Source organism: Homalodisca vitripennis, chromosome X, assembly GCF_021130785.1.
Source record: "Homalodisca vitripennis isolate AUS2020 chromosome X, UT_GWSS_2.1, whole genome shotgun sequence".
Lineage (NCBI taxonomy): Eukaryota > Metazoa > Arthropoda > Insecta > Hemiptera > Cicadellidae > Homalodisca > Homalodisca vitripennis.
In genome coordinates, this window is record NC_060215.1 from 22,156,941 (window position 1) to 22,172,024 (window position 15,084).

At 33.7% G+C, this 15,084-nt stretch overlaps 2 protein-coding genes across 2 annotated transcripts in view; one reads left to right on the top strand and one right to left on the bottom strand.

Moving 5' to 3' along the window:
* Positions 1-2,720, top strand: LOC124368761 (putative nuclease HARBI1). The gene is made up of 2 exons (XM_046826110.1): positions 1-576; positions 1,679-2,720. The coding sequence occupies exons 1-2, from the start codon at positions 154-156 to the stop codon at positions 2,480-2,482; spliced, it is 1,227 nt and encodes a 408-aa protein (XP_046682066.1). The 5' UTR covers positions 1-153; the 3' UTR covers positions 2,483-2,720.
* A 2,166-nt stretch (positions 2,721-4,886) lies between these two features.
* The window catches only part of LOC124368762 (E3 ubiquitin-protein ligase TM129), a 39,470-nt gene continuing 29,272 nt past the window's right edge, over positions 4,887-15,084 (bottom strand). The window contains exons 4-6 of the mRNA XM_046826112.1: positions 14,780-14,933; positions 9,026-9,162; positions 4,887-6,514 (exon numbers count right to left, since the gene is read on the bottom strand). Of these exons, the coding sequence (XP_046682068.1) occupies positions 6,355-6,514; positions 9,026-9,162; positions 14,780-14,933 (451 nt within the window). The 3' untranslated portion in view covers positions 4,887-6,354. The remainder of the gene's footprint in view (positions 6,515-9,025; positions 9,163-14,779; positions 14,934-15,084) is intronic.

The following is a 15,084-nucleotide window of genomic DNA, read 5'->3' on the forward strand; positions in this document are numbered from 1 at the left end:
ATTACAATTGTATAAAGGCGGGTTTACACGCTACGATAAATTGTTGCGATGTGGTTGCAGCAATTTATTATTGCAATCAATCGTGGTTGGGATAACTGTTTAAATACGCCAATTTATTGTGTCGATATATTCATTTAGATCTCGGTTTCGGACATGGAGGAAGTATTGTTGTGGTCAGTGTATGCAGTGTGCATAGCGATTAAATTTCGAAAGACGCGAAACCCTAGAAGAAAGTGGAGCCGCCAGTGGTTATTGCAGAAAAGGACATTTTCTCATACCAAACTATTGAGAGAATTGCGAAATGAACCAAATGACTGGCGTAATTATTTAAAGATGGATGAAGATACCTATATTGATTTATTAAGGTTAGTTTCTCCTATTATTTTGAAAAATGATACGGTTATGAGAAGAGCAATATCCCCGCACGAAAGACTCTCAGCTACTTTAAGATTCCTTGCCACCGGAAGAAGCTTGAAGGATATGGAATTTTCTACTGCAATATCGAAACCTGCTCTCTGCAAAATTATACCTGAAACTTGTGAGGCTATCTACAAAGTATTGAAAAAACTCATACAGGTACGTCATTTAAAAATTTTTATTTACCTTCAAAAATGTAATACAATAGCTAGACTATAAACATGTATAATACAATGTCAAGTGAATAGTTAAGTAATAGAATAGATTATTGAACTCATGATATTTTAATGCTACTCCAAAAAATTTGTAAAAAATGTTGAAGCATTGATTTCCATTGATTGTTTAGGATATACTGATTCACTAGTAGTGTTCATCGAGTAAGTGGGTTGTTGAGTTTCAAACTGTGGTGATTGTGGTTGTTGAGTATTGGGTTGTAGGGAGTTGGCTTGTTTTGAGACTTCGGCATTATTATTTTAGTAGGGTTGGCAGCATCAGGTTTCAGAGTTTCAGGGTATCGTGTATGATAGTTTTGGAGTGGAGTGTTAGGCCGTTGAATGTTATTTGAAGGACGAGAACTGTGGTGTTGAGGGTAGGGCATCTGAGAATAAAATATTTGATCTGACTGTTGAGGGAAGTATGGTTGGTTTGGGAGTGGTGGGTACAATTGTTGAGGATTAAATTGTTGTGATGGACTGATCATTACTTTGTAATCTTTTGTGAGGGTTTCTAGCTCCCCCTCATAAATCACGTCATTCATGAGTTTTCGTGCGAATACCGACTGGTTTCCTTTAAGCGAACGTAGCTTATGGGCGATATACTTTCCAAAAGCATCAAATTCATCATCAGGACGAATCGCTTTCAGCTGCTGTCCCGCTAGCTGAAGCACCTCATCAGTAGTGGTTAGGTTCTTTTTTCGTTTTTGGCGTGGTACATTTGGGGCTGGTGTCACACTTCTTGACGATGCACTTGCTCTATCATCACCTGACGTTGGCAGAGACGATGTTGTAATGACTTCCCCTTGATGGTTGAAGTTGTCTAGATTAATATACTCAGGATCATCCTGAAATGTAGAACATGTTTTATAAAAGATTTTTCTAATACATAAATAATGGAAGACACAAATTAATTCGTTAAACAAAATCAAATAAACATATTTTTATTTCCTATCTATATCCATTAAAAATGCTATCCAATAAAATCTAAAAATTGTAGCAGATTTAGACCTAATTAATAGTCTATTTATACAATAATTTTTTTACAGATTCCAAAAACAACAAATGAGTGGTTAAAAATTGCTTCAGCTTTTGAAGAAATGTGGCAATTTCCTCATTGTTTGGGTGCGATAGACGGGAAACATGTACAGATCGTTCCACCACAAGATAGCGGATCTCATTATTACAACTACAAAAAGACACACAGCATAGTTTTGATGGCTGTAGCAAATGCTCATTGTGAATTTATATATTGTGATGTAGGAACAAACGGTAGAATATCTGATGGAGGTGTGCTAAATAACACTATTTTCTACGAAAAACTAATAAATAAGCAATTGAATATACCTGAATCGGAGCCGGTTTCTTTTGATCATGATTTGGAATATGTTTTTGTTGGGGATGATGCCTTTGCACTGCGACCTGATCTTATTAAGCCTTACAGTCGGGATTCACTTAATAATGAGAGAAGAGTATGCAACCGTCGCATATCGAGGGCACGGCGAGTTATTGAGAACACTTTTGGGATTTTAACATCACGCTTTCGAATATTCAACACTGCAATTAATTTAAAGGTTGAAACAATTGTATCAGTAGTTCTTGCGTGCTGTGCTTTGCACAACCTTTTGCGTAAAAAATCAGTCACGTACACTCCTTTTGAATATTTTGATAACGAAAATATTATCGATGGTACTATTCAGATAGGTGCCAGGTGTAATCCTGATATATTACACAACCGACGTTCTGGAGGTCGAGTTTTACAAGAAGCAAAGATAATCCGAGAAAAGTTCTGTACGTATTTTAATGGGGAGGGATCAGTTCCTTGGCAAGAAAAAAGTGCATTGAATGTTTGAAATTAACAGTTAATAGTAAAACGCATTATGATGAGTCTTTAACTGATGTAGTAGTTATAACAATTATTTACTTTACTAGGCAACATACTGTTAATTTGAATAATGTATATGAATAATTCATTCATACTTGTTGTATTTATTAATAAACTATTAATTTATTTATGAAATTTGAATGTTTATGCAATAATTTGGTAACATAGCTAGTATTTCTGCTGTTAATAAAAATTAAGTCAACTTACTTCTTGTTGTGTTTCTTCCTCATTATCCTCATCATCGTCCATTGTACTCCTGGTGGGTCTTGCAGAGTCCTGGTCGTCCAAAAATTGCAGAAGGTCAAAGTACTACAAACTAGGTTTGTATATATCATCTGCACCTGCCCCGGATTTCAACGATCTTTTAACTTTTGCCAATTCTTTTTTCATACACCGTACGTAATGCACCAATTTTTTTCACAACAATGTTCCTGTCTGCCAATGGATCAAATTCCTTATATTTTTTTACGAGTTCTACGTATGCAAGGTCTTTTTTATTTCTGTCAGAGTATTCTTTGCTCTTAACGAGCCACAAGCAGGGAAAACTCCGATATAATTCGATAAATTCACTAAGGAACTGTCGAGGGGTTTGAACTGCCATTTGTTATAGTATTTGTCCACAAACAAAACAAAACACCTAGCTCCGTGATTAATCAGACTCAAACTGAGTCACATCGCAGCGATGAATTGGTGCTACCCGTTTACACGTCTCAACTTGTCGCTACGGATCTCAGAAATTTATGCCGGCTGGCACCAACCACCCAATCCAACAACGATCCCGATAAATCGTTGCGATGTACCGTTTACACGCACTGATAAGTTGCAGCAATTAGATCACTACAATAAATTGCAGCAATTTATCGTAGCGTGTAAACCCCCCTTAATATCTCAAGAATTGAAGTAAGTTGTTTTTGTAAGAAGTTAAAAACTAAGTTAATTTCCATATATTATTACAGAAGGTTGAACATTTTTACAATTAATTGCATTATTCCTTAAAATAAATAATGTTGTTACTATACAATAACATTTTTTTAAATATCGAAATTCTTATTTGGAAAATTCATTACATAAGAGAGTAATTTTTATTTAAATTCTAAAAATGAATATATTACATTGTAATTAAATCATTATGAATATTTAAACAAATAAAAACAGTTTAAACGACTATAATATCCATTATTCACTAACCTGGAGGAAACCTCCGTGAGCGCCTGATGGTGTTTCTAATTTTAAGCGCCCGATGGAGGGTTAATCTTTTTGACACTGCCATAGGTAGCACCACCTTCACAATGAACTAAATCTTATAATTACAAAACATAGGACCACGTTTTTTGAAAATCAGCTTGTTTATAATGGAGTCAGGCTTTACATTTCATTGCCTGATTGCTGATGCAGGAGAGTGGGGATGCTTTGGGAAGGGATTAAGGAAACTTATCTTGTCAAAAACCCCTTACAGTATTGAGGAGTTTCTGTCTTAACAACAAACGTTGACAATGAGCATATAAATATTTTGCTATAAGAATATAACTATTAAAATTTAAAAAAGTTACAAAATACGAGTGGTATAGCTTTTTATTAGTATAGCTTTTATTAGTATAGGTTTTTATAGAAAATTGACGCTATTGTGCAGTGAATACAGTTTTAAATAAAGACAAGTTTTATGTATAGCGGTACGGACTATTCTTAATACATGTAAATGTCCATGAAATAAATGATTTTTTTCCATCCGGTGCAGGGGCACACCGACGGGGAGAAGGGGGGGGATGAACGGGACCGGCCCCCACAAGAGCATTTTATTTAAAAATAATCAATTACCTAATAGCAACTTTTGCTAAAAAGAACAATTATGTCAGAACTATTGTTGACTCCAGAGCTAGCTAGCCTCTGATACTTACTGTTCAGATTGGACTAATACATTACCATTCTTGTTGGTTCCATCCTTACTCACTAAAAATGCAGGACTTGCATAGTTAGACACATACGGGTTCCACATCAGTCACCTCTAAATCAGTCTAAACATATATTGCCTTGCCAATGTTACTGGCGAAAACCTCTCGATACTCATTCACTACTACTACAAATTTTACTCTATGTTACAAAATATTTCACATAATTTCAATAAAAACACAGCAATAAATGTTGGGTTTCATCATTTATTGATAGTTTAAATAGTGGAATAAAATTTCAAAAACAAAGAAAATTATTTAGTTGATTTAATAATAAGTATTGGAAAGCCAACTCACTACATCATGCATATTGACAATAAGTCTTCCAGGTGAGGTCTGATGATGAAAATGTCCTGTATGCATACATAGACTATGTAGAAGTTTACATCTTCATGTATTTTAGAGTGGGAAAAAATTACAACAATATTTCATAACAAAATTAGATTTATTTTAAAGCTATAACAAACATTTATTGGCTTGAACATTAACTTCATTGGTATCAACAAACACTTCTTTTTATAAAAATGGCAAATACAAATCATTTAAACTAATGAATGTATTTAAAAGATTGCTTACAATAATGGGAACTGACTATTTCATAAATAAGAACAAACTGTTAAGAGCCATTTTAAAAAGATTTTAAAATTAATATAGTTATTTTGTTAAAAACATAGTTTGTTCAACAATCGCTAAAATTATGTGGATTTCTTTCACCGTTACACTCAAAGATTGTAAACATTTCATAACATTAAAAAGTTATTTTGTTACCCAACATAAAATTAAGTTTGTTAATAAACATTCTGAACCATCTCTGTTTCATCTATTATACTATCTTTGAGGCAAAACCTCCAGTCCTTCACAAAAAATTAATGTTTGCAATAAATATTATCACTAGCCTTGATTTACACAAATTTAGATTATTTTCTAGGACAAATGTGACATTCAATCAACTTATAAACAAGTAAATTTTAAATGAATATTTAACTCATAACTAACAACTGTGAAAATAAACATAGCTCTCCTTTCTATTAAAAAGATTACAGACTTTTTTGTCTATATATTGGGATACTTAAAATGAAAAAAAAAAACCATAATACGAATTAAGAACGAAACTTAAAGCAAAATAAGAGGATTTTCTCACTCATAGTTTTGTGACTCAGTACACAAAGTGAGCTCAAGTTTGCTTACCTTATCGCTAATTGAATAAACAACAGTGGAACATGGAAAAAGAAACCTTGAGATATTTTATGTATGTAAAAACTTAAGGAAGGACCCCCCCCCCCCAAAGGACAGATGCTCCTATGAATTGAATTTCTCATAAGGATACCATCTTTTAGTGTTACATTATCAAAAAGATAATAAAATTCAGAGTATTTTGGTACATACCAGAAGATTGATATTTTTACTAAATATTGAAAGTCATCATTTTAATCTAAAAGGCTATAAAAATTCACAAGTGACATTTAAACATTTGTACCGAGGTAAATTATCAGTGAAAAATGTGTTTGAAAATCATGTCTTTGGTAAGAGATTACAATTTTTAATGAAGAGTGATCCTGCATTTTGCTAAAGAGAGTTTACATTACTGAGAACCATTAACTTATATTTTTCCTTTATCAGAATGTTCAAGAATTAAACATTTTTGTAAATGTAACCTAATTTTTATGGTAAATTTAGAGGAAAAGAGTAAAGGTAAAGACATCTTGCTTCCATCATAATGTTTGGTTTATTACTCCATTTTCCATAATGGATCACAAAGGGAGATTGCCATTTAAACATTTTGAGTAGCAAAATGTTCTTTCTTTGGGGAGCATTAAAAAAAGCAGGTCCCATTGACAAATACATATTCTCAAAGTTTCCTTTTTCAAATACTAAAGAAAAATATAGTTTTTTGCTAATCCAAACGATTTACAAAGTGGAAGCCTTGATTGCCATTTGGTACATCATCTAAGAGACTGATGTCCAAGATACAGAAGACGCTGCGGCATAACGGGCAGGTACATTTAGAAGATAGCCAACTTTCTGGATGTCCTTCGTCTTGTCTGGAGTAAAACCTACACAGTAAATTGTATTCTTTATTATTTGTTAACTTTCCACACATTCCTGTGACATTATACTACAGTCTTAACTAGTTCTCGTATTACAATTAGGGCAAGTTCAAATCCTGTTTGGAACTCTAGTGCTGTTTATGCATAAAAACAATGATGTATGTATGGGTTAGCAAACCATTATCTTAATGGGCAGCCATAATTAAATGGACATTTAAAGACAATTTTCTTATCCTTCTAAAAACGCAATATCCATATTTCCAGCTGTTAAAAAAAATCATTTTGCCTGCTTATTACAAGAGCCGTTTTTTTTTTTTTTTTTTTTTTTTTTTTTTTTTTTTTTTTTTTTTTTTTTTTTAACCTGCAATCTCATGGTGCAACAGCCAGACATGAGGCAGGTCTGCGGTGTGCGCAGTATTTGATCATGCATCTTCCCCGCTACAACATTTGTCACTGCCGAGTTCAAGTAGCTAGTTTGTGTTGAACTGCAGTCGCATAAATATAGCCCCTCCTCATCAGCCACCAAAAAATTAACAAAGAATAGTTTCCTCAAAAGTAAGAAGATTCATTAAAAAGTACTTAGACAACTTAAAAAATACAAATACTATGCAATCATTGTGTTTGCATTTCATTAGAAAATATCTCAAAGGATGCTGATTTTTTAAAGGCAATTTCAAGTGATTGCAGTTGAAGTTGAAATAATTGCAATTTTTGTCTTATTGTGAAGTTTGATAGTTTGGAATTGACGAACAAGATGTTGCAACGGATGCAAAGAAGGCCTAACAGGCATCTGCTATTTCCGAAAGTAAAGTTATTAATTCTCCCTTTACATCAATTTTATCAAAAATTACGCACAATTTTAAAACCTCAATATTTATTAGTGTTAATAATCGTACAAGCCATTTTTGAAACATCTTCAGTATTTATTAACTTTAATTCAATGTCACGAGCCTTTGCAGCATTTACAGGTATGGCTTTATTCCAAATTATATAATGTCTATAGAAGGTTGTAAGATTTCCTTTGTTAGTCTGCCTTTTTACTGAATGGTACATTTTAGGATTTTGTCTTGCTATAAGGATACCAGGGATATTCATGCATTTTTTTACTGATGTTTTGATTTTTGTAATGTCCTTTTTTATTTTAAAAAGGAAAACAGTTGTTTACATGGTACATGAAATGTTTGTTAAATTAATTAAATTGATCATTTAGTGTTATGCAAAGGTTTCCATGTTTCTTGTACAATGTTTCAGGGTTGAACAACTCTATTTATGATAGTGGAATTTTTTCTTCTTCCAGGTCACATCCATAGACAACTTCCAGAGCAAATGGTCTGAGATGGCCAACTAAAAAAGAATCAGGACTAGAAAATCTTGAAGATTCCTAATTACGTTATCATGCCAATATGCTTATGGGGGAGTTCACATCCCATATAAATCGAATAAGGAAAGAGCTGAGCTGTCAGGCTGGTGTGATCAAAAATAATAATACTGAAATGTTCTATAATCACAAATTTATGTCAATGGATTGATTTCATAAGCAAATCGGGTTTGTCCAAGAACATTTGAATAAGCTATTTGGAGACTTATACAGTCCAATAACTATGACTTTTTCTGAATTATTTATCAAAAGATTGCTTCTTCGACTTCAAAATTCAAGTCTGAGTAAAATCATTTTTTTATAAGATTTATATTGAATTTTGTTGCAACAAAAATGTCAAAGTACAATAGTAGTTGTATAAGGACTATCTCAAAATATCGTACTATGACGCCAAACTTTTAAACTGAGCGAGATTTCAATGCAACCCCAATAACTTTCAGTCCCATGCTAAAATTTGGTTGGTGGGGCATGGGTAAAACTCAATTTTCAGGTACCTTTGATTGGTGAGTTCTGGGTCTTTTAAAAAAATGTGTACAAGATTAGGTGTTAATAAAAAATCAAAATAAAACCACATCCAGTAATACTATGTAAGAAACTGGGATTTTACCCTAATATATATGAATTTTAACAGAAATTGTTATACAGTATTTGTAACTGTGCCACCATATCTGATAGCTTTCACCGTACTTAGTTATGTCGAAGCCATTGTCTTATAAATTCACAAAAATACTTTTTGAGACTTCTATGACACACATGGCTCAATCTTCTTTCCTTATAGTAAGTTTACAAATATTCAAAACAAGTTTAAATATTCTTAAGCATATTAAGTTCTACATATCTAATGGTGAATTTATTAAATTATATAAGTTAATGGCTTATTACAAGTCACATATAAATAATGCTTCATTATTTAATCTGTTAAAACCTTTTGTATATTACAGGCCAAGAGTTAACTTAGTGTATAAATGAATGAGAATTTTTTTTGCATCATATTGCAATACTAAAACAAATTAGTTATACGTATATTCAGTGTTTTGAGCTGCTACTGTAATGCATGTTTACAACAATAAGGGTTAAGTTTAAAATTAATTAAATTACATAGGCACTTGCAATACCACTTTATGTTTTGTTTAACTCACCATTGCCCCATACAGCTCACACACCACATTGGTTTGCAGTTGCAGTTTCCACAAGGGTCATTTACATCATCGAAGCAGTTTTTCACTAGTTTTACATTAGCTGGATTTGTATAACACCCAACACATGGTTCAATTTCCTAAAAAAATAACGTAGTGTGATATAAAATTTGTTACACAAATACAGAAACTTAATGGCTGGTTGTAAATAACATATTTTGAAAAAAACAAAACAAAATTAAATACTGTTTTTTATAATATGTCTTTCATAATTCTAAGAATTTTGACTCTTACCCTTTAATATAGAGGCATTCTTTAAATATATTATAGCATAACATTTGTTTATTTAAAGCTGTAGTTTAAACATTTTTAGTTTGTATCAACATCTATGGCCTGAAGAACAAACCAAAGTACCTCTCTGTTATACAAAGCACTGAATGAGTACTGAGTGTGCTACAAAAATTAAGAAACTGGCCAAATAAATATCTCACTCTCACTTTCAGTTACTGAAGTTCAGAAACCACATATAATTATAATGAGAATATATCTTCTATAGTTTAGAAAAGAGTAAAAAAACTGGTTTATCTTATGTGTAGTGGTTAATTTAAAAAAAAATCTTCAGGTCACAATGCAGTTACTTTTTAAAGTAAGCTCTTCAAATGTTATTATGATAGTCAACCACTAACAAACAAAAACCAATTAATATTGCTTAAAATGATATTGTACTAATAATTGTATTTCAATTAAATTTTCACCAAGAGTTTCACCTTTTTCCAGCCTATTTTAAAAATTTAATCATCTATTTGTTTCATATGAAATAGTATTTAACTATAAATAAATAAAAATTATACAAATCTAATGAAAAATAAAAGAAGATACCAGTATCTTTTATAAATGTACGCATGACAAGCATTTCTTCCCTGATGGCAGAAACATGCCAAGTTGCAATTACAATGTATACAATTACTGAAGAATGTCTAATAACCCCACTTTATATAATTTTTTTTTCGTGAACATATTCTATTTAGCCTTTACTTGTGTGTAACCCAAGTACTCAGATTAGTCCATGAGGGACTAGACTAAAGGAGCATTGTTCCTCTCTCTTGCGATAATCGCTCAACGATAGCAGCTGAGCACTGGTTAGTGTTGTTTCACATACGACTATTGTCCCTGATGTGACTAGTATATATGCACTGAAGCTTCTAGCGGCTGTAGTTAGTGATTGTAGCGAGTCTAGTCCGAGAGCAGACTTAATCACAATTGTACTAACTTATATTCTGTTGACTTTAGCTTCCTGCCAAGTGACTTGGACATTTTCGATTAAGCAAAACCCTCACCAGTCATGTTGTAGTATCTTTGAAAATTTATAACTTTCTGGAGAAAAAATATTGCTCATATCCCTTTGATATCTTTAAGAATAAGTTATATTCTGGTTGTTGGAGAATCCGTTTTACAGTCTAGATGAATTCTTCAACACCAAAAGTATTGATTTTTAATGTGTTTGTTACTGTTACTGACAATTTGTACTGTCATTTTTGTGATTTTTTATTTATTTTATTTAATTTACTTGTAAGACTTTATTGACTATTGTATTGACTTGGTTAACAATAAGCAATATACTATGACTTTGTCAATGATGTAATACATTTTCATGACAAATAAAATTATTATTATTATTATTATTATTATTATTATTATTATTATTATACCCTCCTCCATGAAGTATGAGATAAATGTGTTCCTGACTGCAAAGCGCCAAGATAACTTCGTCAAAGTACGGCTAATGATAGGGAGGCTAACATTTCTCTAGCAGAGGCAGAGGTAAGACAGAAGGCAAAAATGCTTAGATTACTTTAGCAAAGACAAGGTGAAGGCAAACGCTATGATTTCTGTAACAAAAGCAAGGGCAAATGTTATTAATTCTCCAGCAGAAGCGAGGTAAGGATGAATGCTAGGATTTCTCTAGCAGAGGTGACGTCAAATCAAATAAAATATTTTATTTTGCTTGAACATAACAAAATTTACAGCAATCGCCAAAGTAGTATACAACATTTTTAAATCATTCACACCACATCGAAACTCCAACAAAACTTACAATACTATCACTCATACCACATTCACATTTGTCAATTTCCCCACTTACAGTGCCGGTTGTCAGTATATTGATTAAATAGTCACCCAGTCGTATGCCATAAACTCAGTGCTATAAAATGCTTGGGACGCTACAAAGTGTTTCAAGCCACGCATTTTTAACTGATACTGGCAACTTGTTGACAAAACGAACTCCTGCCTGTGAGGGTAAGTGTTTGTAAATCATAGTCGGTTCGATAAATATCTCTGCCTCTTGGTTCATACACTTGTCATGGTACATTTAGACATGCAAGATAAAGTCGTTTCTAAAATGTAGAGGCTCAGAAGAGTCAACAGTTGCAGTTTTTCTAAAAGTTTCCTTGCAAGATTCTCTGAACTTCAAATATGAAATTATGGTTTTGCATTTTGGACACTCTGTGGAACTGGATATTTGCGCCAGCTCCCCACAACACTAAGCCGTAGTTGAGACGGGGGTAGATCAAATCGTATTACACCATAATCAGAACCTGAGTAGGGCAGTATTTGGCTAAGGACCTCAGAATATAAATGCCTGAGGATAATTTAGAGCATACATAATCTTATGTGGACATTCCAAGTCAATCCCCTATCCCGGAATATCTCAAGAAACTTTTACCTATAAACTTTATCCAGCAGAGAATCAACCAATAAGTCGGTTGGTCTGTCATTTCTATCTACCGATCGCGAAGCAAAAGTCATTTTGATGTGCTGATCGCAAAGCAAAAGTCAGGACATTTGATTTTGAGGAATTTGTTTTGAGATTCAGGCTGTTGAATTGTTGAACACAATTATTTGTGTCAACGAAAGCTTGTTGTTCCAGAATTATTTTGGAATTGTTACTAAAGCAAAGTGTTGTGTCATCAGCATACTATACGTCTTCCATACCGTGGCGTTGACCCTATATCATTAACAGAGATAAGAAAAAGAATTGCTCTGAGGATTGATCCTTGAAGGACACCGTAACTCAATTGAATCGGTTCAGAGAATTTGTCTGAAATTTGGACAACTTGTGTTCTATGGCTAAGAAATGAGCCATTGAAGAGGCACACCTCTGATGCCATGAAACTCAAGCTTGTCAAGTAATTTTAAATAGTCAACACAGTCAAATGCTTTTGATAAGTTGAGAAACACACTTAATGTGGAATTTTGACTTTCTATTCCCTCTACCACCAGTTTGACTAGACTCACAACAGCGTCTATGGTAGACTTAACCTTTCTGAAACCGAATTGATTTTCAGAAATTCAAGCATTCTAATCAAATACAGTAGTTTTTCAAATACTCCTCAGGACAGGCAAAATTGAGACAGGCCTATAATTATAGGTAGAGTAGCGATCATCTTTCTTAAAGATTAGGATAACTTATGCGATTTTAAAGAGCAAGGGAAAAAACTCGATAAATTGAAAAAACTCCGAAAGATAAATTGATCTATTGAGTTTCACAATACGCCTTAAGCAAATTTTAATTAGCCACACAGACATTAGGTTAGTATCAACTAATTTTTTAGCCTGGAGGTGCTGAATGAATGTTTTGAGCTCTTCCTCAACAGATGGTTTTGACAACGGTTAATGTTTTTGTTATTGAAACCGTTCTCAGTAACTACAAGTCTGCCTGTAAGTCTTATAAGAAGTCTGTAAGAAATATAAGTTGTATTTCATCCAGTTTATCTGTGGCAAATTGAGTGTTCTGATGAAGCAGCTATCTTGAATTTTGATTGTCAAAAATTGATCTTGCTTGTTTAAAAAAAAAATACGTCTGTAAATTTTGCCCTTTATTGGTAAGTGAGAGGGGTCCCTAAAAAATTTAAATTTTTCTTTGGCAAGTAGGCTTACTTGTCGTTCAGAAGAGTCAGCTGGAGACGTAAGACAGCCGTCACATTTTCTGCACCAAAACGAATAAAGGTTCTTGATGTGGCTGTCTCCAAAACATGAACTTTACAACTGGTTTGGTCGCTATTGTCATTGGGAGACGTTTGACTATTTATTAATTGATTAGCTGCAGATTTCCAAGTCTTAATTGTTATTGTAGATGTAAGGTCAATAGGCTAAGATTTCTCAAGCAAAAATTGATCTTGCTTGTTTAAAAAAAAAAATACGTCTGTAAATTTTGCCCTTTATTGGTAAGTGAGAGGGGTCCCTAAAAAATTTAAATTTTTCTTTGGCAAGTAGGCTTACTTGTCGTTCAGAAGAGTCAGCTGGAGATGTAAGACAGCCGTCACATTTTCTGCACCAAAACGAATAAAGGTTCTTGATGTGGCTGTCTCCAAAAACATGAACTTTACAACTGGTTTGGTCGCTATTGTCATTGGGAGACGTTTGACTATTTATTAATTGATTAGCTGCAGATTTCCAAGTCTTAATTGTTATTGTAGATGTAAGGTCAATAGGCTAAGATTTCTCTGGCAAAGGCAAACTGAGGATGAGTGCTAGAATTTCTCTAGCTGAGATACATTAAGGTGCAAGGTATAGTGCTAAGGTTTCTCTAGCAGAGGTGTGGTGGCAAAGGGTGGAAATGCTAAAATTTCTGTAGCAAGGGTGAGATGTGGACAAATGCTTGGATTTTTGTGGCATGAGCGGGATAATGCCAACAGTGGATTTGCTAAGATTTTACTAGCAAGGCGATGCGAGGGGAAGTATGCATTACCTCGATAATTCTGAAGTCAAAGTGCAACTCCTAACAACGGTATCCCCACGGGGGGCTGTATTCTTTTGGATGTGTCAAAGAGCGATGTCAGGGCCTGTAATGATCTGGGGCTCTGTGGTATCTCGGGGTGAAGTGCTCTGGAGCAAAATGAGCTGTTGACGAACTGTAGTGAAGTGAGCTGTGATGATCGGAATGAGGTAAGCTGCATAATGATCCAAAGTAAAGTGATTGGGCAGGAGCGAGTTTTGCTTATATATGGCTTACTTCTACGCATGCACAGAGGACCAAACTTGTCCAATCGTCACTATGACCTGAAACTGTGCACACCTAGAGCTTTTTTGAGGTTTTCTATGGGCTCCAACGTACCTTGGTGCTGGACAGGAAGATTCCAGGTTCAACCTGCGTCCACTTAGCAATGCTGGCTAGGATGATGCTAGAATGTTAAAATGGGGTGCTTCATCTTAATATCAAGGTAAGGAGTAAGTAAGGAGGGAAAAGAATGGTCAGTCAAAGGAACGATGCAGGATGTAGGATGTAGAGTAAAAAACTAAGGGAAAATGATTGTGTGAGCAGTTAAATAGAAGGGGAAGTAAGCACAAATGGCTGGGAAAAAAATTTTAGATTTGGGGATAACGACAATGAGCTTTTAAGTGCAATGGAGGGTTCAAAGGATCTTAAGTTAAGTGCAATTGTAGCTAACCAGTCCCAGTCGCTTAGCGACTATCGCAAGAGTCATTTCAGCGACAATGCTCCTTTACAACTTAAAATTTACAAAGTTAAACACCTTAATTGTGTACTTATGATTTAAAACCATTCATAATTGTGTGAAAACAAATTGTATTTCCGATTTTTAATTAATAAATATGCTAGTTTATTTAAACCTGTATTTTTAGTACAGCTTATTTGACTTACAGGTAGCAGTGTTTGACATCATACACTATCAATAATAATAGGGCTGTTTTAATACTAAGAACCTATCTGGTTTGTAATATGCATATGGGTGCTACCTCGACAGGAAGATAATATGGATTCTGGTTAACATGCTCTTTGAATACGTCCAAAAACTGGTCTGCAATGCTTCGGTAGAAAGTTACATTTCGAGGGATTATCACACGCTTGCGTAGTATTTCTTGTAAGTCTTTGAAGTCTAAAACATTTATCCTGCAAAATAATTAGAATATTCCCTTTTAAGCCAAACAATTTTGTGCTAAAGTAACATAAAAAACAAATGCATTTGGACCAATATCTGTTTTAAAGTTTCCAAGATAGACAAAATGCCTACATATGTTAAGCCTTTGTTTACTGTAGTGGC

Coding starts and splice junctions, on each gene's coding strand:
- LOC124368761 (XM_046826110.1), top strand. CDS start 154: ATGGAGGAAGTATTGTTGTGGTCAGTGTATGCAGTGTGCATAGCGATT. Junction 577..1,678: donor TATTGAAAAAACTCATACAG/GTACGTCATTTA, acceptor ATTTTTTTACAG/ATTCCAAAAACAACAAATGA.